Source organism: Ranitomeya imitator, chromosome 2 (assembly GCF_032444005.1).
Source record: "Ranitomeya imitator isolate aRanImi1 chromosome 2, aRanImi1.pri, whole genome shotgun sequence".
Classification (NCBI taxonomy): domain Eukaryota; kingdom Metazoa; phylum Chordata; class Amphibia; order Anura; family Dendrobatidae; genus Ranitomeya; species Ranitomeya imitator.
In genome coordinates this window covers 771,356,388-771,383,867 of record NC_091283.1, presented here as the reverse complement: position 1 = coordinate 771,383,867, position 27,480 = coordinate 771,356,388, and the positions used below count along the sequence as shown (strand labels likewise).

General features: G+C 40.2%; 1 protein-coding gene across 1 annotated transcript in view; it reads right to left on the bottom strand.

The window, feature by feature from the left end:
• HTR7 (5-hydroxytryptamine receptor 7) overlaps nucleotides 1-27,480 on the bottom strand; it is a 191,683-nt gene that overhangs the window by 67,671 nt on the left and 96,532 nt on the right. The window contains exon 2 of the mRNA XM_069753481.1: nucleotides 7,120-7,869. Within this exon, the coding sequence (XP_069609582.1) occupies nucleotides 7,120-7,869 (750 nt within the window). The remainder of the gene's footprint in view (nucleotides 1-7,119; nucleotides 7,870-27,480) is intronic.

Genomic DNA, 27,480 nt, shown 5'->3' with positions numbered 1-27,480 from the left:
AGTTAAGTTAGAAGTTAAGTTTCCATTAATTTATGAAAAGCACCTGATAGGTTAATGAACTACCTGAAAGCAATTTAGAACATGTTGAGGGGTGTTGTTTGGGGATATCCAATATATAGGACATCAAAAGTCACTCCAAACCTGGATAGGTCCCTAAAAAAATAACTTTTGTAAATTTCCTTGAAAAAAATGAAAAATTACTGCAACATTTCTAAGCCTTCTAGAATTTTAATAAAATAAAATAACATTTCACAAAGGGAGCTGATGTAAAGCAGACATGAGAAAAATGTTATTTATTAATGTTTTTGTGTGGTATGACTACCTGGATTAAAGGGATAATCATTCAACTTTTGAAAATTGCAAATTTTTGGAAATTATTGTAAAATTTCTGTTATTTTTATAAATAACCACAAAGCATATCAACCTAAGTTTACCATTATCATAAAATATAGTGGGTCACAAAAGAAATATCTAAAAATCAATGGGATATGATTAAGCATTCCAGAGTTATTACTACATAAAGTGACACATCAGATTTAAAAAATTGGCCTGGTTGTTAAGGGGTTAAAGAGATATCTAAATGGAGGTTTAGTAGTGCTCATGACTCTTCAATTTAATTTTTTTTTAATGTTCCCAATGTTTTTCACTTTAGTACAGTAGAAGGTCTGCGCAAATGCGGGAATTTTGTGCTCAGAAGAACACAGTATGTCAAAACAGAAGAGTGGTAACTTCAGCACTGAAAAACAGGATGCTCATGAAATTTGCTGAATAAGTGATATTTAATGAAACTCCGACCAATGCGGATAAAGAACAGAATCCAACGTTTCAGCCAATTTGTGGCCTTTGTCAAGGTTATGTGTCAATATTATATATATATATATACACAATGGATACATGTATGTACCCACAGAATAAACTGCATGCATGGCAGAGATGTAACCACAGAATAAACAGCACGCATTGCTGAGATGAAAAGAAGAGCGAAAGGAAAAATAAAAAGAGGAAAAGTAAAGGAGAGAGGAAGAAATCAAAGATGGGTTACTATTTTGAATGTATCTTAGGAAATATTACTTAATTATTTCTTTGTCCTATGTTGTATTCATTTTGTATGTATACTTAATTTTCTGTATATAATATTGACAGACAACCCTGACAAAGGCCACAAATCAGCTGAAAAGCTGAATTCTTTTCTGTATCCCCTTTGGTTGGAGTTTCATTAAATATCCCTTATTCATCAAATTTCATAAACATCTCATTTTTCAGTACCGAAGTTATCACTCTTCTGCTGTAATTTGTTGGGAACCTGAAAGCAAGTTTTCAGCATCACAGCAGGGGAAATATAGATATCCATCGTTTCTGTTAAATTGAATCGGCTGTCAATATAATATACAGACATGTAAGTTCTTCCAGAGCGTGAAACCCTCTGTGTAGCCACTGTCTAAGGCTGGAGTCACACTACAGCGAGATACGGCCGAGTCTCGCAGGTTAAAACCAAGCTCTGGCACTGGCACTCCGGAGCGGAGAGTGCGGCCGCACAGCAATACATGGAGCTGCACGCTCCGCTCCGGAGTGCCGGTGCCAGAGCTTGTTTTTAACCTGCGAGACTCGGCTGTATCTCACTGTAGTGTGACTCCGGCCTAATATAGCTAGTAGATGTTTTTTTCATGAGCAACACCACTCCCGCACTTGGCCTATATATTAGGGTATGTGCTTATGCAGTTTTTTGGGGAGTTTCTTGTAGTTGGCCAACTCCAAAATAGGCCTGAAAAGTCATTCAACTAACACTGGAAAGACCATTATTATTTATCTCTATTGCAAAACCATTTTGCTGTTCTTATGCTCAGTGTTTTGGTTAATTTTTCACCACTTCAGGTTTTGTAGAAAAAAAAAAAACCTCATGGAAAAAAATCACATGTCCTTATGTAGTCCACTCCAAAATAGGCACTGTCAAATCAGAAGCCCGAACCTTATGCTTCAGGAAAAAAACTCTTACAAAATACTTCAAAAAATCTTCAAAACTGCTTCAAGAAATTCTTTAAAAAATTCCTATAGCATATGTGCATACGATGTCATTGAGATGTCAATGCAGGCATTACATTTTCTGAGACAAAGCCACTTGAAGAAAGCACTAGTTGTCATTTTCTTGAGGCCAGTGGCTTTGCCATTGTTCTTCTGTGCTGCTAAGTACAGGCGGCTTCCTAATGGATGCCAGCTGAAGAATTAGCATGTTATTTTTTTAACAGCTTCAGGGTTTCCAAACCTTAACACCGTTAAAAGAAGTGACATAAGGCGGAACATGTGCACAGTAAAGTCATTTTGATATAATTTTTTTCTTGAGTTTTCAGAGCAGAACCAAATAGAAACTCCAAGTTCTTATAAAGCTTTGAGATTTGGAGAATGATTTGGAGAGTATCAGTTCAGTTTCTGGACAGTTTCTACTTCAAAAATGCCTCAAAAAACTCTGTGTGCACATAACTTAAAAGTATATATACATGGAGCTTTTTGAGGGTTTTTTGAAGAAAACAGTATAAACTTTCCATATCCTCCTCCCCATTTCAAAATTCCTCAAAAACGTTAACTTTCTACTCAAAATGGCTCCGTTTGCACATACACTTTGAGCGAAAAGTCTCCAAATACTTTTTCAAATCTAAAAACTAATCAATACTTTGGAATTTTTGCCGAGATAGTGCTCTGAAAACTCTGTGTGCATATCTTAAAGAATGAGTATTTATTAAAGTGATTTTGGTTTAAAAATTTGCTGTTTTTTGTGATCCAAAGTGTTAGGGCTAGCAGAACGCACCGAGTAAATAGAGATGTTTTTATTGATATTGGTGCGTTCGCAGCCCGGGGTCCACTGTGCAGGAGTACCTGCTGCTAGCAAACGGCGGTACTATATGGCGGTATGGACTAACTCAGTTAATTCACCGAGTAGCCATGAAAGAAAAGCACTGTGCCCTGTTAGACTCCACAGAGGCACAGGCTAACTGCCCAAACAGAGAGCAACCAGTGGTCACGCATGCACACAAAACTCCTCGCCGGAGGTGCCAGCATTCTAGGGGCTTATTTCAGCCGGGTCCCTGAACACACTCTCACGTGACCACAATGGCGCAAAGCACATAACAAAAGACAATACATGGCCGTGCGGCCATGCGAGCTTTAAATAGTTGCAGCACGTATAGGACCTTCCTAGAAGGACCAATGAGAGGTTGCCACAGAGTGTGAGCACCTACAGGGCCTTCCTGAAGGACCAATGACCTTAGCTGCAGTATCTGATCATGTGACTCTCGATCTCCACTGAGAGATCTTACTCTGGGCATGCTCAGAACATGAAAAGCAGTCCCAGAAGCGTCTGCTCGCCGCTGCCCAGCACTGACTTCAATGGCAGAAGAAGAAATGCAGCAGTAACTTTTTGCACAGAGTCAGACTGAGCAAGACGCTGGGACTGATGTCTCTGCTGAGCAGGCTCCACTGGGGCAGGAGAAGAATGGGAAACTGCAGCGGAGATGGCCCGAGATTCCCCCTGTGCAGAGGCAGGAACTCGACCCCTAACACAAAGGGTTTACTTACACTAGCATATAGCATTCGATGATTCTCTTATGTGAGAAAATTGAATGCTTTATGCAAATGAGCCTCTGCTGTGAGTGTTAGTCAAGTGTCAGAGACGATGAGCAACTTGGTTGCCCGGTCAAAACCAATAAGTCTGCAGTCACTCTGTGTGACTGCAAGCTTATGATTCCCCAGCGCATGCACTGTGCACTGTGCACTGTGGGGATTTGCTGGTTTCAGACCCGGAACCGGAGAGTATGTATGAGTCATACAAGTGGGCATGGCCTCCATACATTCATAGTAGGACATGCCCATTGGCTTGCTGTGTCACCAGATCGGGTGTGGCCTCGACTCAATACAAGTGTATGGAGCAAGGCCACGCTCATTCTCCAGGGGTATGTAAAATGCATACATACCCTCTGTTCCTGGGTCTGAAACTGGTGAATTACCGCAGCTCACAGTGCGTGCACTGGGGGGATTCGTAAGTCTGCAGTCACACAGAGTGACTTCAGACTCATGAGTTTTGACCGGACAACCCCCTTAATTTCTCTATCTTCTCCATTCTGTGTGTAAGCATTTATCAGACTGCACTTAGTCCGATGACATCCGAGTGCAGTCCTATGTTTTGCACTCACCCATAGACTTGTATGGGTGCGCCGTTCTATATATGCTACCAATCGCAGCATGCAGTGATTATTTTCTCATACCAATCCGTCATGACCAAAAAAACAGTGGTCAGCTCTGTTCCAAAGTATCACATTGGAGCGCATGCTCTCCGATGAAATATTGGATGGCATTCGTCCGAGTTATACGCTGGCTAGTCACCAGTGTCAACATACCCTTAATTAAACTCCATGTGTACATACTCTTATATAGCAAACTTTTCATCCCTAATTTCTTTTACTGGATATTTACTAGATATTCCAAAAATGATGAGCTGAGGATCAGTAATAGTAAACAGGACTCATTGGTATAATTTTAAAAATATTTATTTTAATTATGCATCTGAGCATATAAGTAACAACAAAAAAGTATCTTGTGAATTGAATTATAGTTTGTAAATCAATTTTACAGAAAATATAATTTGCTTTACTGTTACTTGTATTATACTCCAAGTTTACTTAAATTAGGCTCCGATTTCTATGACATATTTGCTATATTGACATGGGAGAAAGACACTGAGGTTGATTCATCAAGACTAGCGTTGTGCAATATAATGCTACGCCAGTTTTGATGGAGTATATAAAGTCCTAAATTTAGTAAGAGGTGTGCACTTTTTTTGAGTGGTGTGCGCCTCTGTTCCTGGCATCGGAAATGCTGCTGCTGCATTTCTGCAGTGTAGAACACCAGCACTTTTGATAAACTGGACAGGAGGGTGTAGCAACACTTTGTCCGGTCCGGCTCCTCCAGTGATCCACCCATTTAGGCAGAGCTTATTCAAACTGGTGGGAAAATGTTGCATAAAAAATTGTGACTTTAAAAAAGATTTGCAACACTTTAGTCGCTTAAACATTTAGGTTAATTGGCCTTTTTTATGTAGATTTTTGTTAACGCAAAATTATTTCAGAAATGTAACTTGTTCCTTATTATCCCTAAAATGCTAATTCCTACATAGTGTATTACATACTCATTGGAGGTCTGACTGCTGGTTCTCCAGTTGTCCCAAGAGCAAAGCTCTGAAACCATATGCCAAGAGCACCTGATTGAATGGAGTGGAGGTGCGCATACTCTGCTGCATTCACTGTCTATGGAATAAAACTAAGTACAGATCGCGGCTATTTCCAGCAATATCATAGACAATAAATTGAGCCTATTTATGCCAGGTCTCTGCAAAACTCCTCTCTCTTGGATCTAGAGAACCAAGATTGCTGTGGATCCCAGCAGTAAGATCCGTAGAAATGACTAAGCTATCCCTCATTCTGTGCAATTTTGGTTTTAACATTTTAAGTGAAAGACCTGTCGACATGCTTAGTCATCTTACAGTTGTAATTAAAAAATATTGCTTTTTCTTCCGCAAAATTAATGAACATGCTGCTTTTTTTACCGCGATGCGTTTTTTTCGCGGAAAAAAATGCATCATGTGCACAAAACATGCAGAATGCATTCTAAATGATAGGATGCATAATGTATGTGTTTTTAATGAGTTTTTAAAGCATACTTCTCCTTGCAAAGTTGCAGTACCTTCTGAGTGAGACACAGTGTTTAAAACATACAGCAAAAAAGTATAAAACTATAAATTACTATTTGCAACAAAATGCACCAAAATCCCCAAAGGTTAGACACACTCACAATACAAATTCCGCCCCTTTGTCTTGCATGATAAAATGCGTCCTCAGCAGAATCTCACAAAAGGAAATCTCACTAGTGAGAAGGACATAGTAATAACTAGCTAGAGATAGGATCATTTAAAAGCGTTTGCCATTTTGACCAAAAAAAAGTTAATTACAGAATAAAATGATCCTGAAATCCTCATACGCTATTTCTTGAGCAACCAAGCAGCAAGTGTTCTAATTTTCTTATAGTGCCATCAATAGGAGGGAAAGTAAATGTCACAATGTTTTCATTGAAATCAATGAACCCTAAAATGTTTTGGGTCCTCTAAGAGACATTCTTTGCAACCATTCATTTCTCTGGCTCATAGATGAGGCTTCCGAAAGAGAACCTCTATCATTTGTCAGCTGCTACATATTTAACGGAATGTCTCAGCAGGTCTTTGCTATGTAATCTGAAGGCAGCATGAGGAAGCAGCTGAGACACTGAATTCTAGGATGTGTCAATTCTTTGAAGGTGCTTTTGTTTACTTACAATGAATGTTTTATTAGGAAAAGTGAAGAAAGCAGCACTTCCACAGATGAAAAATAAAAACATTATTTTCTTTCGTTAAACTGCAAAACCCAACATGCAAAGATAATTAAGGCTGCCTGGGACACCAGAAACGCGTCAGTTATATTTCTTTGTATGTTGAGTTTTACAATTTAAAGAAATAAAATAGTTCTTTTATTTCACCTCTGGAAGTGCCGCTCTCTTCACTTTTCCCGTTGTTGCTGAGCCACACCAGCCGGAGCCATGGCACCCACCGGTTTTCCTCCCATGGACTTTCAACCTACAAAGTGTGATAAGCTCTGATACTTTTTTCTACATTGAAGGTTTTATTGCTAAGAGATCATCACTGCAGGACTAGAGCTCTGGTCTGACCACGCCCCCTCCTGTGATAAGCAGCTCTCTGTCTATAGACTATGTACATACAGGGCCTGGTGTGGGCAGGGTTACCTGTGGAGTGGGTCGGGTGAGTTTTCTCAGCTCTGATATATGCTGCATCAAAAACTCTGTGTCACAACTGCTGCACCTGGAAAACTAAGTGGTACATTGTTGGAACCAGGCTCACTTGTCCTATAGTGTGATGCTCTCAAATTACATAGCAAAAAGCCTGCTGACAGATTCCCTTTAAGTCAATTGGCTTAATATTGTATAACACTATGTTTGGCGCATTTAACATACTCTAGAAATGTTGACCTTTCACGAATATTCATGTACAGTATATGTTACAAGAAGAAATATCAGTAGTGTTCTTACAAGGTATGATCAGGCCTTTCTGCAAGCTTCAAAGCCTCATGCATTCCTGCAGCTGACAGCTTCCTGTTGATATTCCTGTACCTGCATTGTAACAGATTGCGATAAGTTGTTCTCAGGTCTCTATTAAAAAAGGCATAAATGAACGGATTTATCAGAGAGTTTGCATATCCCAGCCATAAAAATGTCCTCTCCATCCATAATGGAATACAGCTGCACTCGGTTCCACAGATAAACGGTCTTGCAGTTGAAAGTATAAAAAAAGGTAGCCAGCAAATAGTAAAAGCCCCTACGATAATCCCAAGGGTAGTAGCTGCTTTCTGTTCTCTTTTAAAAATGGATATGTTTTTTCTGTCATTTCTCAGTAGTTTTGACAAATTTGTACAGTCTTCCGATTCTTTGTGTATTTTTACAACTCCATTTGCTGCAATCATTCCATCACTTTCCTCTGATCGGGGGAATCCAGAAAACTTGTGTTTGGCAGCACTCCGCTTAGCAGCTTTGAATATTCTGTAATACATGAACAGCATGACCGACATGGGGATGTAAAAGGCAACAGCTGTAGAATAGATGGTGTAGCCAAAATCTTGACTAATCAAGCAAACTTTGTCATCATTTACATTTTGAGCCCAACCGAAGAGAGGAGGTAACGTGATTGAGGCGGAAAGGAGCCAAACACACAGGATCATTTTGGCCATACATTTCCCATTCTGCCTCACAGGGTAGGTCAGGGGTCGGGTGATTCCAAGATACCTGAAAATAAACATAGCAGTGTTATTTCATATCATTTATATGGACCATAAGAATAGATGTGGTGAGACTGCTTTTTTTTAGGTAGACATGACAGGAGGGGAGATAAGTCATTTTTATTATGATATCATTGTTTCAGAACTTCATGATGTACGATAGCAAATTATATTGTGGTACTGTATTAGCCAGAAAAATCGATGTGAATACTTTTCTGCCCAAAGATGACAAAAGTATTTTTGGAGTGATACCTTTATTGGCTAACCAGAAAATAATGTTTGCAAGCTTTCAGAGCACAGAGGTTCCGTCTTCAGGCAAGACTACAAATGTTTATGCACATCCAGTTGCAGCTTTTACTGGCGTCGGCGGGCCCCTGACCCACCGGGCCCAGATACAGAGGTGACCGCTGTGACTGTGGTCGTTACGCCGCTGGGTCCAATTAAATGATTACCAGTCTTCTTTGCATGAATATGCATGCAAATACAGCTGTCAATCACTAGTATGACCGCCCTGTGGACTAATATGTATACAAACATCAGGGATTTCAATGAATATAATACAAATTATTCCATTAAACCTATATATCATTATGGACAGCTTCTCCATTTCTACACCGTATTTTCCACAGGTCGAACTGCATATACAATGTGACAAGTTCCCTTTAACCAATTGTGCAGGAAATCAATGGAAATACCACAGCAGCTCAGTCTTCTCACTATGATATCTATTTCATAGCCCCCAAAGAGTTTGATGCTCCACAAATGTTCCCCACACATAGACACACTGCATGATACTCCCACATTAAAATATCCCACACAATTTATCCACCAAATACCCCTCCACATACAGTATGATGACTTCACAGTGCTTTCAGCAAGTGTGATTATCTCACAGTACCCCCAATTCTTTGATTTTATCACAGCCAAAAACACAGTATTATACCCGCAATGTGACCAACATGCAGAATGATGCCCTCACAGCCCCACCCTATACACTATGATGACCTCCACACATAGAATGATGACCTCTACAGCTCACCGCATACATAGTATGATGACCCACATAGCCCCTCACAGTATGATAGCCAGGGCAGCACCCTGTACAGTATGATGTATCTACAGTTCCCCATACAGTATGATATCCCCACACACAGTATGATGTCCTCTAACTACCCACACACAGTATGATGGCCCCCACAAACCTCACAGACTACAAAAGCCTCACAGCCATGCACAGTATAATGGCCACCATAGCTCCTCCCGCACTGCATAATGGCCCACACAGTATGTTGTTCGCCACAACTGCACACAGTATGATACCCTCAGTATGATACCCCTATACATAGTCCCCAACAACTTTATATTGGCAAAACTGTAAAAGAATGTTCACCTAGCATTATTCACCTGATGCACTGCTCCGTTCAGTGTGCCCTGTGGACTGATGCACCATGCAACAGGAGTGATCTAGTGCTTTGGTCTCACTTTCTTCAAAACTCAGATGCAAAGATTGAATTTTGGAGCAGTGAACCAATGGCAATGAACCCCGCAACTCATGGGTCCAATGGCATCACATGTGATCTACTAGTAGCAGATGCCGGTGACTGAGAGACTTCGGCTAAGTAATCGACAAATAATAATTTTAAATATGAGTACGAAGACTATTCAACCAGGTATTTCAGATATTTTTTATTGATAACATTTAGTGTGTTGTAGTCATTTTCCCTGGAGAATTAGCAGGTTGATATACACAATAAAAGTGATAACATGCAAACATTTGCTCATTTTCTCACAGCTGACAAGCATAACATTGCCTAATTCATCAAAGTCATATCTGAATAAAACGCTCATTACTATGCCTGTTCTCTCTTCTGTTTCTACGTGGCATGATAACGGTGGGGAGCCAGGAGAACAAGTAAAATATTACTAGACGGTGAAAATATAGGAAGAAGGCCAACAATTCAGAGCAAACAAGACAGGAACAGGACTATCTTCAAGCTAATGTTCAGTATTTAGGATTCACAGCTAAAGACAGAAAGCAGAATTTGTAAGGATGTGTAGAAATTCTGCACATGGTTATTTATTTTTTTATTAATTTATTTAATATATTAAATGGTTGTAAAAAAGACAACTCCTTTCCATATGCCCGACTAGGATAGATAGATGCCACAGGTGATACCCTCAAGGAATAGACTGTAGGGGCAGAATGAGTATACTTTGGCCAAAATCATCTCTAGAATAAGATTGGGGAATTCATATTCTTCTAGTGACCCAGCATTTCTCTTCAAGAAATCCATTTCCTTCCAGTCTAGCAATTAGAAATGAATCCCATGATCCTTCTTAGGCCGGGGTCTCACTTGTGAGTGCAATGCGAGAAACTCGCACGAGTCTCTCGCATCAATACTCGGCACTGCTGCCGGCACTCACGACCGGAGCATGCGGCTGCATGCATTTCAATGAGCTGAATGCTCCGCTCCCAAGTGCCGGCGGCAGTGCAAGGTATTGATGCGAGAGACTCATGCAAGTTTCACACATTGCACTCGCAAGTGTGACCTCGGCCTTAGAGTCCTGATGGTGGTTGATCTCAAAGAGTCAAGTCAAGATCAAAGGCAGAGGCAGGAGCTTTCTTGACTATAGGAAGTATAGTGTTTCCATGTTATCACCTGCAAATGCAATCAGATGAAGATGTGCCATAGTTTGCATTACTTTTCTATATCAACTAATAATAAAAGCTCATTTATAATTGTCTGGTCAATAACTACAGTACACAATTAATTCTTAAATTAATTTTCTGTTTCTACAAGCAGCCTTTATAAGCGTTCGATTGCGTTGTACATTGACTCAATGCCACAGTTAATTCCATGATAATCAAACGTTAAAAAAAATCCTTACTATGCGGACTTCACAATATTTTTACAATCGAAAAGATTATTGGATATATACAGTGCATAGTAATCTTTTAAGAGCAAAGAATATGTGGCTATAATGACATTTTACAGTCACATTATACTGGTAATATTGTTTTTAATTGATATTGAAAGTAAGCATTTTTACGTTGCTACGCTTTTATGTTAACCATATTAAAATATTTTTGGTGTGGATTTTGTTCATCGCAATATTAAAAATAAAATCTATAAATATTGCAGTTTTTAATTGAGTCAATGACCTTAGAATAGTCTTATTCAAACCAAATCGGAAAAAGAGTGGTGATTTTTGGGCGTTGCCACAGAGTGAGGACAAGAGTGTATAGTCTCTGGATTTTTACTCATATATACAATGCATTTCGAAGTTGGGTTGACTCCTTCACGAAACACTTTGTATGTATTAATAAAGATCTAGAGGATGCACACCCTTGCCTTCACTCTGTTGGAGCTCATCCTTAAACTGAAGTCCACATCTAAGTAAAGCAGCTCTGAAAAGAGCACAGCATCCATAATCATAGGGTTACATAAAAATGCACAGTAACAAAATAAAATGATTAGAAAATGATATTTAAATTTAATTGGTTCCTTTAAGACCATATATTAAAAGATATAAAGTCATTTGATGGGGAGTACATAATGTACCAGTTGATAGACATGATCCTTGGCAATAGGGTAAAGAGTGATTGTAGCATTCTACAAGATAGCTGCTAGCATGACCATTAGCATGGGAGTCTTAAGGTCCATTTACACAGATCGATCGGTGGTATGAAACAACTTCTGATCGGTTGTTATCGATTGATATTTGTTTAAATGGCCATGTACACAGGTAGACCAAAGTAAATGATGTTCACTGAGTGATCTATGCTAGATAGGTTCCATAGTTCTCGGCAGCGCTAGTCTTTTTTACACCCAAGGATGCACCGCTGAGCACAATGTTCTTTTGTGCTGCCTAAAAGATCATTTCAGCTAATTAACGAGCGTTTTGCTCATTTATCGGGTGGCCGGCAGCCTGTTTACATGGCAAGATAATCGTGAAATGAGCAATTTTCACAGTGCTTGTTCACGATTATCTTGCTGTGTAAATACTCCTATAGAGTCAATTTTCCCAAAATTCCCAAGGACACAATTGCTGTGCTCTAGCTATTTAGTAGGTGAAATGCCTAAATGTAGATAATAACTTTTTGTTGTGTTTTATATATGCATCTTGACTCTAAATGGATTTTCAAACACATAGGCCATAATTATTTTTTTAGAATTTTGCAGAGGGCGTTCAAAATGTATTGTATTAGGACTTTCATGATTTTTATGAGACAGATTTAATGTTTTCAAGTAATGTATCAAAATAAAATATTGTAAAGTCATTCAGCAGTGGTGGTAGTATTACCTAACATTATTTTCACATACAGTTATATGAAAAAGTTTGGGCACCCCTATTAATCTTAAGCTTAATGTTTTATAAAAATTGTTTTTTTGGCAACACCTATTTCAGTTTCATATATCTAATAACTGTTGGACACAGTAATGTTTCTGCCTTGAAATTAGGTTTATTGTACTAACCGAAAATGTGCAACTGAAATAGCTGTTGCAAAAAACCCAATTTTTATAAAACATTAAGATTAAGATTAATAGGGGTGCCCAAACTTTTTCATATAACTGTAAGTTGCATCAGGTAGAACAGTTCTTTACTTAAAAGTAAAACAACATGTTTGCTCAATTTGGGAAAAAAATAATTTACTAGTGAAGACAAAGTTTATCTACGAAGGATAGTTTCGATTACTTTACATGGATAGTTGGATGCTGTTCACAGCATGATCTTAACAGATTCTTTTGAATATCAGTCAAAAGAAAGCAGAGCCTTGAAAATAAGGCACCTTGGGAATATGAAGGGATCATCATCCAAGAGAAGGTTAAACAAAGAAGCAATGTGTGAATGTGAATTTGACATATAACAGATGTTGTTAAACCTGTATTTCGATGTATTAAGGTTTATTAAGGTTATACCTGGTGTAGGTATATGTTAAAAGAATGTAAAGTTCTGCATTGCTTTGCAATAATAAAAAGGCATCACATTATCGTGAGAATGAAAACAGAAGTGGCTTCATTAAGGCTGGGTTCACACTGCGTTAGTGTGACCCGTTTAACGGACTACGTTACACCGCGGCATAACGCGGTGTAACGTAGTCTGTTAATGCCGCCATTACTTTCAATGGCGGACGCATCGCTAGCGCACGCCCACATTGGGCGTGCGCTAGCGATGTGCCGTCATTGAGTGACGGACCCGAGACGCGGGCTGCAGCGTTTCCGGGTCCGTCACTGCTAGCGCACTGCTAGTGCAGATGGAGCTAGCAGATGCTCCATCTGCGCTAGCACTGTGCAAACATCGGCACTTGCGTTAGTGCAGTCCGTTTAATGGATGTGTTGAACGGACTGCACTAACGCAGTGTGAACTTAGCCTAAGGATAGTAAAGACAAGGATATTTCTTTTTTCATTTTTTTTTAATTGAATCAAAAAGTGTGCAATAGAGAATGTGCATATTATTATAATTATTATTATTATTACCGTATATACCAGGGTATAAGCAAAGTTTTTCAGCAATTTTTTTGTGCTGAAAACACCCCTCTTGGCTTATACATGAGTCATTATCCCAGAAAGACGGCGGGGAGGGGGAGCAGCAAAGGAGCAGGTCACAGAGGCAGGAGCCGGCGGCTGTGGCTGTAACTGTGCCCACTGCTAAAGAGAAATGAATATTCACTGCACTGGCAGTGAATATTCATTTCTCTTATAGTGTGCACAGTTACAGACGCAGCCACCGGCTTCCAGCACATATCCTACTTACTTTCCCTTCGCGCCCTCGCTGCATCTCCTTCTGGTGCCAGTCTTCCAACTGAGCGATCACCTGTCCCCCGCTCATTAAGGTAATGAATATTCACTCCTCTCCACTCCCATAGGCGTGGAGTGAATATTCATTACTTTCATGAGCGGGGACGCGTGATCACTTGGCCGTAAGAGCTGCTGGCAACGGAACGAGATGTAGCAAGGGCGTGCAGGGAAGGTTAGTGTAGGATGTGTATTTTTTTATACGAACCATGCATACATGGATAGGGGATAAGGAACCATGCATGCAAGGTAGGGGATAAGGAGCCATGCATACAAGGATGGGGATAAAGAGCCATGCATACAGGGATGGGGAGCCATGCATACAAGGACAGGGATGGTGAGCCATGCATACAAGGACAGGGATGGGGAGCCATGCATACCAGGATAGGGATGAGGGGACATTACATACCTGGCTTATACTCGAGTCAATACGTTTTCCCAGTTTTTCGTGGCAAAATTAGGTGCCTCAGCTTATACTCGGGTCAACTTATACTTGAGTATATATGGTATTTATTATAGTGCCATTTATTCCATGACACTTTAGATGTGAAAAAAGGGATCTCGCTCACTTGGGCCGCGGGACAAGGCTCACTCACCACTTCAGTTGGTCGTCGGTGGATCACGTCCTCTCCGCTACTGCTGCTAATCTATGGAATTAGTCACATGTTCGCTTGTCTGTGCAAAATACACAGATACTCGTCCTTTTTTTCCTGGCAGTTTGGATAACAAAGTCTAATACAAGTGTGTGGGTCAGTGGAAATAATCGTACAGAATACAGATGGCATCCATGTTCTTATTGTGCAATACGTATTAAACATTACAAAATATAGGATACGCTTTGTAAGTTATTTATTTATCTATGTGTAAAAAAAACCCTGATGGTAAAAACAGACACACAGACAAATCCCTGATCCAAAATAATGATTGACACTGATACCATTTTTTTACGTACGTGTTTAAACACGGACATGTGAATGAACCTTTAGTATGACAATCTAAAACACAACTTTGATGTTTGGACTAATTTTGGACTTGAATATTGCAACTATCCTACAATTTATTTTATTTTTCCCCTTTGATTTCTGGTGATAATAATGTTTTATTTTTTCCTGATCACAGCTATTTGAAGCATTTTTGTTGCATAAACTATTTAGGCAAATATACAAATCTATTATTTTTATGTTACACTCTAATGATGCTATAAATTTACTGTACACATTCTTCTGGACATAACACAAAGCAAGGGACTGTTATCCATGTGCTACAAGAGCTAGGTTTCCATCAGTGCACCAATAAACCTTTGTTGCCCATGACACTTGTTACCCTTTTCTCCTTTTCTAGGACCACTTTTACTGCGAACACTACCCAACTTGTAGTTATGAAAATGAACTGACTGTTCATTTAGTTTTCTAATATATTGAACCCCTTGAAAAGTGAATTGCCGTATGATAATCAATGTTACTAATGTTATTTATTATAAAGCACCATTTATTCCAGGTTGCTCTTTATGTTAAGAGGGCTTACAATATAAAATACATAGCAAGGGTAATAAACAGATTTACTGGTACAAAGGGAGAGAGGACCCTGGAAGTGCAGATTGGCAATTTATCTGGTGTAAAGGAAGGAGAGCCTGAGATCGATCAAGGGTTTTATAGCTAAACTGTGTATCTACATACAGCAATGTGTTATGCCTGTGAAGAATAATACTATTGAGGCTTTTAGGCAGAGAAAATCCTCTCTTATAAAGCCTCTGTTATTATTTATGTTTTTTATATTACAGATCATTAGTTGGACTCCATTCAGAGATCTAGCTAAAGGATGGTCTTAGGATTCATTAAATATATGGAGGCATACTCTGAGCCCTGGCAGGACCCTTCCTTCATTAGCCTGGGTCAGATAGTTGAGCAGTTTCTTCTTCTTTTTTATGGAAGAGAAGCTAACAAGATACAGTACATTTAATACAGGGCAAGAATAAGAAAGGCTCTAGTTTTTAAAAAGGAAAGGTTGGAAAAAAATGTCCATGTACAGACAGTAACTTCCTTACAGTTTTCATTAATATGGAACTGAGTAGAGATGAGCAAATCGATCTGTGGAGGATCGAGCTTGAGTTGAATTTCCTGAAATTTACGGTTTAATACAACTTTGAACACTTTGAGATTAGATTTGCGGTTCACAAAGCAAAATCTTGCCCACACTATTTTTCACACTGATGAGGCATCAGAGAGTGGGCTAACATTACTTTGCGTTGCCGCTCCTGACTTCACCATGATGCCCTGCAGCAATGACATCTGGCAGATTATCATACCTTGTTAGTACCTGGGCCATTACAAATCAGCAGACCACAGTGGAGCACAGTTTGTAGGGCAGAGTCATTTTCTATCTCCAGAGTCAATGGGTAAGTGTTATGAGAGTCTAGCAATTCACTCTGGAAAATAGGAAACACACTAAACTGACCCTGCCGATTCTTGTTCAGACTAGAGATCCTGACCCCGCAGTCACCAGTGGTTCCTGCATGATTTGAGATAGTCGTAAACACAGACAAGACAATGGCAACTCAGACCTTATATTTAATCAGTTGTTTCTTCTGTTCCAGAAGCTAGTCCTCAAAATTACTGCCACTTGTTTCTGCAGCGTGTCTTATTAAATCTTTTTCCTTATAGTTTCAAATTGATTGCCACATCCCACCCCGATCTATTGTATTAATTACTGCCAGAGACCCAGAATGATTTTTGCGGTTACATTATTGGCAGCTGCTTTCCTATGTGGTAATTGTTTAGACTAATGAGTAATGAGGTCATGGTTTTCATCACTGTCATTAAACGCCTCCTTCATGTTCTGCCATTGATTGACATAAAACTTGATTACCTCTTCTTCCAAACAACCCTCCAACCTCAACTGTCAATAAAACCGAGAATAAATTCTTCAACTTACCAATTTCGCTGTACAATTCCTTTAATACTTATTAGGGAAAATGTATTTTCTAGACATCAAGACATGTCACCTTGTCAAGCGTGTGGTTTATAAGATAAAATAATCAATCCCGAGATCTCTGCAGAATTTTCTTGGCACATTGCATCGTTGTCCTTTTGAATGCAAAAAATTGGTGCCGAAGGCGATGAAGGAACATCTGATAGCATGGCCATCAAAGAAAAGCAATGCCTGAAGGGTCTACAGCAGAGGTGCTCCTGTGGCTCTTTCTTAGGCCGGGGACACACACAACGTATAAAAAAACGGTCCGTTTTTGACGGACGAGAATCGCACAAATGTTACCAAAACAATGATCCGTGTGCAGTGCGAGGATGCGATTTTCTCGCATTAAATGATCCGTGTGACATCCGTGTGACATCCGTATGGCATCCGTATGGTGAGATTTTCTCACACACTTGCAAAATGAGCAAATAATGGCTGAGCCTTTCCTGTCACCTGCCCAATGCCTGAGAATTTCTCGCAAGTCACACTGATGGTCCGTGTGCTGTGCTATTTTTTCTCACCCCCATAGACTTTCATTGGCGATTCTCGGCCGAGAAACGCTGACAATCGCAGCATGCTGCGATTTCACTCGGATCCTGAATACGGCCGAGAAAATATCGGATGATGGGAGCTGCCCCATTGATTAACATTGGGACGAGTGCTATGCGATTTTTTATCGCATTGCACTCGTCCGTATTACGGTCTAGTGTGACCCCGGCCTTAGACATATTATATTTAGCAAAATATGTGTAAAGTGAACATTAGTTTAAATTATGAAAATCACATTGACATTATTGATGACTAAAAACGTGGCACTATTAGTGTTTCGAAATTTCCAGAAAGCTTTATATAATCTATTTTTGATACTAAAGTTTCGTTGGCCAATTCTAGAAATGAGAGAATCAATCCGCAGAATTTCAAATTCAAGTTGAATTTCTTGTTTCATGCAAATTTGAACATCATATCGAGATTTAATTAGTGGTTCACAAAACAAAATTTTGCCCAGTAACACTTCCCACACTATAATCAGTGTTCAGGCTAACATAATTTTGTTCCGCTGCATCGGCTTAGAGTGTTAATTCTCATGATCAGTGAATTCCTCCCTCTCTCTGCTATATAGTAGAAGCCGTTATGGTCAGCAGTGTCATTTCTCTCTCTTTCTCCCATGTGTAATTTTTGAGCAATTACAGGCTTTACAGTATTGAGATTTGTGTAAATTTATTTGCCGCACATTAAATCCTTGGGAAAAATTTGAAGAAACCAAATTCACATTTCAAAAGATCCACTCATCTCTAATCAAGTCTTCTTAGAATAAACAACAATGTGTTGTGTTAGGACCAGGAGCAGAGCCCAGTATAAAAAAAAAACATCTCCCGTGGATAGCTGTTATGTTAGGTCATCTGTTAGGCTGTTACTGACTGTTCTCTCCTTACATATGAGTGAAAGGGAATCTGTCAACAGGTTTTTGCTACCCCATCTGAGACAATATAGGAAAATATAGAAAAGAGACCCTGATTCCAACGATGAATCGCTTAGATAACTGGATGCAGCAGTTGTAGTGACACAATCAGATTCCTTAGATGTCGAATGCAGCAGAGCTCAGAAAGCTAACCCCGCCCATACCACAGCTCTCTATGTACATTGTCTATTGACAGTGAACTACTTATCACGGGAGTGGGGGGGCAGAGTTGGACGATTTGGCATGAGGGAGTTAGTCCCTACAATGATAACGTCCTAGTGATAAAACCTTCATTGCAAGTAAACAACAGCACACAGCCTTATAGGTGAAACAACCTTGAATTCTGTGTTTCAAGCCCTACTTCAGGTTATCCTTAGTTTACATAGCAAAAGAGAATCTGTGAGCAGATTTTAGTCTACAAAACACAAGGTAGGAGATATTAAGCCAAGTGTAAACATACAAAAGTTGCTTTTGTTATAGTGGTAGCAAAGCTGGTAAAATTAACTTTAATCCAAACGTAATATGTAAATTTCCTATGGGTGTTGTCAAGCAAGGGAAGTATTCTGTTTTTTTGTCAATAATTCCTCCCAAAAATTGTTTCATCTTGAAATGTATGAATAAATTGACTACTGGTCACCATATCCTTCTCATAGGACAATGTTACAATGCTCCTATGTTGACCCTGCAGAACTGTGCAGGAACTTAGGAGGAAAATGATATACATTTTATAAAACAATAACAGACCTAGCGCCAAAACAGTCCTAAAAAAGAAGCTCCAGAATGTTTTTTAATGCAGATTACAGGTATTTATTGAAATAAGTTTGCGTTTTTTAAAGAAAACCTGACAGCTTTCCAACTCCACCATGCTCCCAAACCGCCATCATCTATTTATTCTTATGCTAATACCTTTCCTAACAAGCCATTTGCACTGCAATTTTGTAAATCCGCTTACAATAAGAAAATTAGTGTCAGACTATCAAGGGAAGCGTTGGGTTCTCCATACTAGTTGTTCCACTACTCATGCTGTCAAGCCCATGTCCGGCCTTCGCCACATCTTTGCATCCTCCGACACTTGCAAAGGAAACTTTGCATCTTCCACACTAAGCTGGAACTTCCAGGTGTCATCAACCCGATTATGTGATGACCTCCCATGCGAGTAAACATAATCCTCCCGAGCGCCATGACCCCGGAAGTCCCGACACAGTGCGGTAGATGAAAACTTTCCATTGTGAATGTAGGGGATTCCAAAGAGGCTGCGAGGACCAGACATGTGGCAGTGAGTAGCAGAGGGTCTAGAGAGGTCAAGGATGAGCATGATGATTTTTTTTTTAAATATTACGTTTATTATCCATTGGATACTGGAGAGACCAGAGAGCATAAAAACGTCATTCAATTTTCGGAAAATAACTTTTCCAGCAATCGAATTTCCAGGGAAAAAATGTACAAACAGGCAAATTTGAATTCTGCCTGATTAATTAATTTCTGGTTAGGATGGATATGAAGTCTTTACCAATAATACCAAAATTAAGTCATAATTATAGGGGATGACAACTGCTGATCCAAACTGGATGCCAACAAATCCCAGAGTAAAAAAGTGTAAAAAAGTCAAATAAAACAGTAAAATGTGAAAAAGCACAAAAAAGTGCACAAAATCAAGAAAATCCACTTCGCCATTCAAAACGCAGTGTTTAAGGTAAAACAAAAATAAACAAAAACATACACGTAATTGGTATCGCTGCATCCAGAACTGACAGATTATTTTTTTAGTTTGGTGAACACCATAAAAAAAACACGCCAAAAAATGTTGCTTTTTCATCATACTGACTCACAAAAAAAGTAAATAAAAAGCGATCAAAAAGTCATATGTAAAAAAAATGGTACAAATGAAAATCCCAAACTGTCCCCAAAAAAACAAACCCTAATATCACTAATTCAACAAAAAAATAAAAAGTTACGGCTCTTAGAATATGATGATGCAAAAATAAATTCATTTTGCTAAAATATTGTTTTTAGTGTGCACAAATAGCAAAGCATAAAAAAATATACATCAGGTATCGCTGTAATCGTGCCGAACCGACAAACAAATTGGTCTTATCACTTTTACCTCACGGTGAATGTGCAAAAAATATAAAATAAAAACAGTAACTGAATTGGATTTTGTTCATCCTGTGTCTGAAAAATCTGAATTAAAAGCTATGAAAAACATTATGTGCCCCAAAATGGTACATGAAAAATCTTCAACTCATCCCAAAAAAAAAAATAAGCCCTCCTTCAGCTCTTTTCAGCAAAAAAATAAATGTTTCAGCTCTCAGAATGTGGCGACAAAAAAAACACACTTAAAAAGATGGATACCAACAGAGCAGATGTCAAATGGAATACAAAGTGTCCCCATCTGCTTCATTATGGTGGGTCTGAATTGCATTTTTGTAGGATTTACACAGAAACCCCGACATAAGTGCTCAGCGTAGAACACAAGAATGTGATCCAGCCTTATTCTGGAAGTGATAGAAAAATATTATGTACTCCAAAATGTTACCAATAAAAATGCTAATTTATCCTGCACAAAACCAGCCCCCACTCAGGTGCGTCATCTGTCCCTGGAACTATAGGGGGTTCACACGTTACTGGTAGAACAAAGACTCGGGAAAAGTGACATGACTCCCACCTCCTCAAATACAATCCATTGAATTCTTGACTTCCAATTTCAAATGCCCCCATCCTTCTGAGTTGGCATTATTGTAATGGAGGGAAGGCACTTAATTTGTGGGTGAATATCGCCAGAAGCACAGCTGGGCACAATGTATGGGGGTGCTAAAATATATGGGAGCTCTACACTGTATGGGGACACAATGTATAGGTACTGGACTGGCAGATTTGCAATTCTCCAGTAAAAAAGCCTGGCGTGGATGTTATAAAATAGTCATTGTAGCTGTAGATTAATTCATCGAGGGATGCAGTTTCTACAATGGAGTCACTTTGGGGGTTTTCTGCTCTTCTGGCACCTTCAGGGATTCGCAAATGTCGCCTGAAAACTATTCTAGCAAAATCTGTGCTTCAAAAACCAAGTAGAGGTCCTTCTTTCTCAGCCCTTACGTGTGGCCTAACAGTAATTTCTGACAAAATATGGGGCAGCACCTTGTTCAGGAAAAATTGAGCAAGATATTGTGGGTTTCAGTTTCACCTATTAACCCTTATGTACCTGACAAATTTGCAGAAAATACAAAAATTACATTTTTGCCACTAAAATGTCATATTTCCATGTTCAATGTTATAAAATTCTGTGAGGCACCTGACGCACCCATAGGGCAGTGGGGTACACGGTACTGGGTCCGGTCGCAAAGAGGGATGTCATGGTGGCTGCGACCCAGTCCGTGGCCCTGAGCATCAACGTTAAAGGGGGTTAAATGTTTAAAGTTTGTCATGACCGCACCTGTGGAGTTCGATCAATAGGGGACTGACGCTGCATTAGAGGAGTCCCCTGGGGGATGTTGTGGCATGCCAAGATGTTACACTTCCCAAAGGTGAAGCGGGGTCCCCAGGGGTTCTATGGTGTGTGGCGTAGATGGTAAGGCTGGTGAATAAATGGAGGAGACAGGTTGTAAGTCTTTACCTGGTTTACTTGTGGGTGACAGGCCACAGTACAGGGCACCGGCAACAGGTGAATTAGAAATCCGGGTAGTTCAGAGACAAGTGGAATCCCCTTGGCAGGTCAGGTAGGAGCCTTCCACTATGCGCTTACTGTCTCTGAGGACCCTGCTGCCACTAAGTATCCTAAGCAGAGTGTTGTGAATTCTGTTGTCAAGCTCCCTCCTGTGGTCATGAATGGTACTTCGGCTGGTTCTGTCCATGGGCTTCCTCTGGTAGTTGTGAGTGGGGCTGCGGCTTCTGAGTTTCCTTCCACAGGTGACGAGGTTAATTCGTTAGCTGGCTGCTCTATTTAACTCCACTTGGATCATTGCTCCATGCCACCTGTCAATGTTCCAGTATTGGTCTAGTTCACTCCTGAATCGTTCTTGTGACCTGTCTTCCCAGCAGAAGCTAAGTTCCTGCTTGTTTTTCTCTGGTTTGCTATTTTTCTGTCCAGCTTGCTATTTTGATTTTTGTCTTGCTTGCTGGAAGCTCTGGGACGCAGAGGGAGCGCCTCCGCACCGTGAGTCGGTGCGGAGGGTCTTTTTGCGCCCTCTGTTTGGTCTTTTTGTAGTTTTTTGTGCTGACCGCAAAGTTACCTTTCCTATCCTCAGTCTGTTCAGTAAGTCGGGCCTCACTTTGCTAAATCTATTTCATCTCTGTGTTTGTAATTTTCATCTTTGCTCACAGTCATTATATGTGGGGGGCTGCCTTTTCCTTTGGGGAATTTCTCTGAGGCAAGGTAGGCTTTGTTTTTCTATCTTCAGGGCTAGCTAGTTCCTTAGGCTGTGACGAGTTGCATAGGGAGCGTTAGGAGCAATCCACGGCTATTTCTAGTGTGTGTGATAGGATTAGGGATTGCGGTCAGCAGAGTTCCCACGTCTCAGAGCTCGTCCTATATTATTGGTAACTATCAGGTCATTCCGTGTGCTCTTAACCACCAGGTCCATTATTGTCCTAACCACCAGGTCATAACAGCAAAGTCCTTATTCGTTCTCCTGTCCAGGGACAGGTACCTGTATGGCATGCAGCTTGGGCCGTGCCTACTGGGGTCCTTTCACGGTGACTCCAGGCTCCAAGGTGCTGCTGTGCCATAGGTAAATATGGGCAAAGTCCATCTAATTCAATGCCCTCCGGTTCTGCTCTGTGTCTTATAGTCCACAAGAGCCTCGGGCTCCCGTTACCCGGCTACTGCACTCTGACTCCCTGGAGGCCTTCCTAGTCCCCTCCTGGAGTCCTGTATCTCCACTCTGCTCCATCCCTGTCTGTCCTCGCACACAGATTGTCTGTACTAACTGAACTCACTCCAAACCAGGATTTTTATCCAGGGAAGCTGCCCTAAAACAGGGTTTTGAGCTCCCCCTCCTGGCCTGGATTTGGAAGGTGTTGTGTGTGTGATAACCTACCAAAGGGAATCTCATTTGTCTCCAGGCATAGCACTACCCTCCCCGAGAGGAAGGCAGCACTACTGTGGTACCCGAACTCCTGGGGTGCCACACACCTATGGGTTAAAAATACTCACTACACCCCTAGATTTATTCCTTGAGGAGTCTAGTTTCCAAAATGGGGTTACTTGTGGGGGGTTTCTGCTGTTTTCACATGTCAGGGGCTCATTAAATGCAACATAGCATTCACAATCTATCCCAAGCAAATAGCGCTCTTGCATTTCCTAGCCCTGCCATGTGCCCAAGCAGACATTTTTAACCACATCTGGGGTATCGTTGCACTCAAGACAAATTGTGCAACAAATTATGGGGTCTGTTTTCTCCTATTATCCATTGTGAAAATTATACATTTTGGGCTAAAACATTTTTGTGAAAAAAATGAAAATTTTCAATAAGAAGACCTAATGTTATCAAATTCTGTGTAGTACCTGTGGGTTCAAAATGTTCACTATACCCCTGGATAAAATCATTGAGGGATATGGTTTCCAAAATGGGGTCACTTGTGGGGGTTTTCACTCTTTAGGCACATCAGGGGCTCTCGAAACATGACATGATGCCCTCAGACCATTCCATCAAGGTCACTCCTTCCTTTCTAAGCCCTGCTGTGTGCCCAAACAGTGGTTTGCCTTGATAAATGGGGTACCAGCGATCTCAGGAGAAATTGTACAATGATTTTTGGATCCATTTTCTCTTTTTAGCCTTGTGAAAATAAAAAAATGTGGCTAAAAGAAAATTTTTGTGGGCATGTGTGTTTTTTTTTATTTTCATACCTCTACGTTATAAACTTCTGTAAAGCACTTGGGGGCTCCAAACAAGACGTGGCGTCCGTTCTCGATTCCAGACGTTTTTTAATTAAAAAAAATCAAATGGTGCTCCATTCCTTCTGAGCTCTGCCGTGCTCCCAAATAGTAGTATTCTCGCACTCAGTAATCAGTAGAAAATGTACAACAAATTTTCGAGTCCATTTTCTCCCGTTACCCTTGTGAAAATAAAAAATTGTGGCTAAAATACATTTTTGTAGTTAAAATGTAATTTTTTAAATATTTTCACAGTTCTACTTTATGAACTTCTGTGAAGCATCTGGGAGATCAAGTTGCTCGCCACACATCTACATACATTCCTTCAGAAATCTAGGTTAACAAATTGAGTCACTTGTGGAGGGTTTCTACTGTTTAGATACATCAGGGGTTCTCCAAACGCGACAGGACATCCGCTCTCAATTCCAGACATTTTTTATGTCAAAAAGTCAAATGATGCTCCTTTCCTTCCGAGCCCTGCTATGCACCCAAACAGTGTTTTTCCCCCACATATGGGGTATCGGCATTCTCAGAAGAAATTGCACAACATATTTTAGAGTCCATTTTCTCCTGTTACCCTTGTGAAAATAAAAAATGTGGAGCTAAATCAAATTTTTTCTAAAAAAAAATTAAATGTTCAATTTTTTCCTTCCACATTGCTTCAGTTCCTGTGAAGCACCTGAAGGGTAAATAAACTTATTGAAGGTGGTTTTGAGCACCTTGAGGGGTGCAGTTTTTAGAATAGTGTCAGTTTGGGTACTTTCTATTATATAGACCTCTCAAAGTCACTTCAAATGTGATGTGGTCCCTAAAAAATGGTTTTGTAAATTTTGCTGGAAAAATGAGAAATTGCAGGTCAACCTTTAATCCTTCTCACTTTAATTTTCAAAGATTGGTCTGATGTAAAATAGACATTTGGGAAATGTTATATATTAACTATCTTGTGTGACATATTCCTCTTTTTTAAGGGCATAATAATTAACCCCTTAAGCCCCGAGGGTGGTTTGCATGTTAATGACCTGGCAAGTTTTTACAATTCTGACCACCGTCCCTTTATGAGGTTATAACTCTGAAACGCTTCAACGGATCTTGGCGATTCTGACACTGTTTTCTCGTTAGATATTGTACTTCATGATAGTGGTAAAATTTATTCGATATAACTTGCGTTTATTTGAGAAAAAAACAGAAATTTGGCGAAAATTTTGAAAATTTCGCAATTTTCCAACTTTGAATTTTTATGCCCTTAAATCACAGAGATATGTCATGCAAAATACTTAATACGTAACATTTCCGACATGTCTACTTTACATCAGCACAATTTTGGAACCAAAATTTTTTTTTGTTAGGGAGTTATAAGGGTTAAATGTTGACAAGCAATGTCTTTTTGTTTTTGGGACCACATCTCATTTGAAGTCATTTTGAGGGATCTATATGATAGAAAATACCCAAGATTGACACCATTCTAAAAACTGCACCCCTCAAGGTGCTCAAAACCACATTCAAGAAGTTTATTAACCCTTCAGGTGTTTTACAGGAATTTTTGGAATGTTTAAATAAAAATGAACATTTAACTTTTTTTCACACAAAATTTATTTCAGCTCCAATTTGTTTTATTTTACCAAGGGTAACAGGAGAAATTGGACCCCCAAAGATGTTGTACAATTTGTCCTGAGTACACTGATACCCCATATGTGGGGGTAAACCACTGTTTGGGCGCATGGCAGAGGTCGGAAGGAAAGGAGCGCCATTTGACTTTTCAATGCAAAATTGACTGGAATTGAGATGGGATGCCATGTTGCGTTTGGAGAGCCCCTGATGTGCCTAAACATTGAAACCCCCCACAAGTGACACCATTTTGGAAAATAGACCCCTTAAGGAACTTATCTAGATGTGTGGTGAGCACTTTGACCCACCAAGTGCTGCATAGAAGTTTATAATGCAGAGCCGTAAAAATAAAAAATCATATTTTTTCACAAAAATGATGTTTTTGCCCCCAATTTTTTATTTTCCCAAGGGTAAGAGAAGAAATTAGACCACAAAATTTGTTGTGCAATTTGTCCTGAGTACGCTGATCCCCCATATGTGGGAGTAAACCATTGTTTGGGCGCATGGCAGAGCTCGGAAGGGAAGGAGCGCCATTTGACTTTTCACTTGAAAATTGATTGGAATAGAGATGGGACGCCATGTTGCGTTTGGAGAGCCCCTGATGTGCCTAAACATTGAAACCACCCACAAGTGACACCATTTTGGAAAGTAGACTCCTTACGGAACTTATCTAGATGTGTGGAGAGCACTTTGACCCAACAAGTGCTTCATAGAAGTTTATAATGCAGAGCCGTAAATATAAAAAATCATATTTTTTCACAAAAATGATCTTTTTGCTCCCAATTTTTTATTTTCCCATGGGTAAGAGAAGAAATTAGACCACAAAAGTTGTTGTCCAATTTGTTCTGAGTAAACTGATACCCCATATCAGTCCCAAACCAGGGATTCAAGCTTGAAGAGGCTAATTTGCATATTCCAGGTGCCTTCTGGGAAGAGCGAAGAGTCTCCCTAAGCTAGAAGATCGTTGGGTACAGCCGGGACCAGCTGCTTGGAAATCATCACCAAACCAGGGATTCAAGCTTGAAGAGGCTAATTTGCATATTCCAGGTGCCTTCTGGGAAGAGCGAAGAGTCTCCCTAAGCTAGAAGATCGTTGGGTACAGCCGGGACCAGCTGCTTGGAAATCATCACCAAACCAGGGATTCAAGCTTGAAGAGGCTAATTTGCATATTCCAGGTGCCTTCTGGGAAGAGCGAAGAGTCTCCCTAAGCTAGAAGATCGTTGGGTACAGCCGGGACCAACTGCTTGGAAAGCATCAGCAAACCAGGGATTCAAGCTTGAAGAGGCTAATTTGCATATTCCAGGTGCCTTCTGGGAAGAGCGAAGAGTCTCCCTAAGCTAGAAGATCGTTGGGTACAGCAGGGACCAGCTGCTTGGAAATCATCACCAAACCAGGGATTCAAGCTTGAAGAGGCTAATTTGCATATTCCAGGTGCCTTCTGGGAAGAGCGAAGAGTCTCCCTAAGCTAGAAGATCGTTGGGTACAGCCGGGACCAGCTGCTTGGAAATCATCACCAAACCAGGGATTCAAGCTTGAAGAGGCTAATTTGCATATTCCAGGTGCCTTCTGGGAAGAGCGAAGAGTCTCCCTAAGCTAGAAGATCGTTGGGTACAGCCGGGACCAGCTGCTTGGAAATCATCACCAAACCAGGGATTCAAGCTTGAAGAGGCTAATTTGCATATTCCAGGTGCCTTCTGGGAAGAGCGAAGAGTCTCCCTAAGCTAGAAGATCGTTGGGTACAGCCGGGACCAGCTGCTTGGAAAGCATCACCAAACCAGGGATTCAAGCTTGAAGAGGCTAATTTGCATATTCCAGGTGCCTTCTGGGAAGAGCGAAGAGTCTCCTTAAGCTAGAAGATCGTTGGGTACAGCCGGGACCAACTGCTTGGAAATCATCACCAAACCAGGGATTCAAGC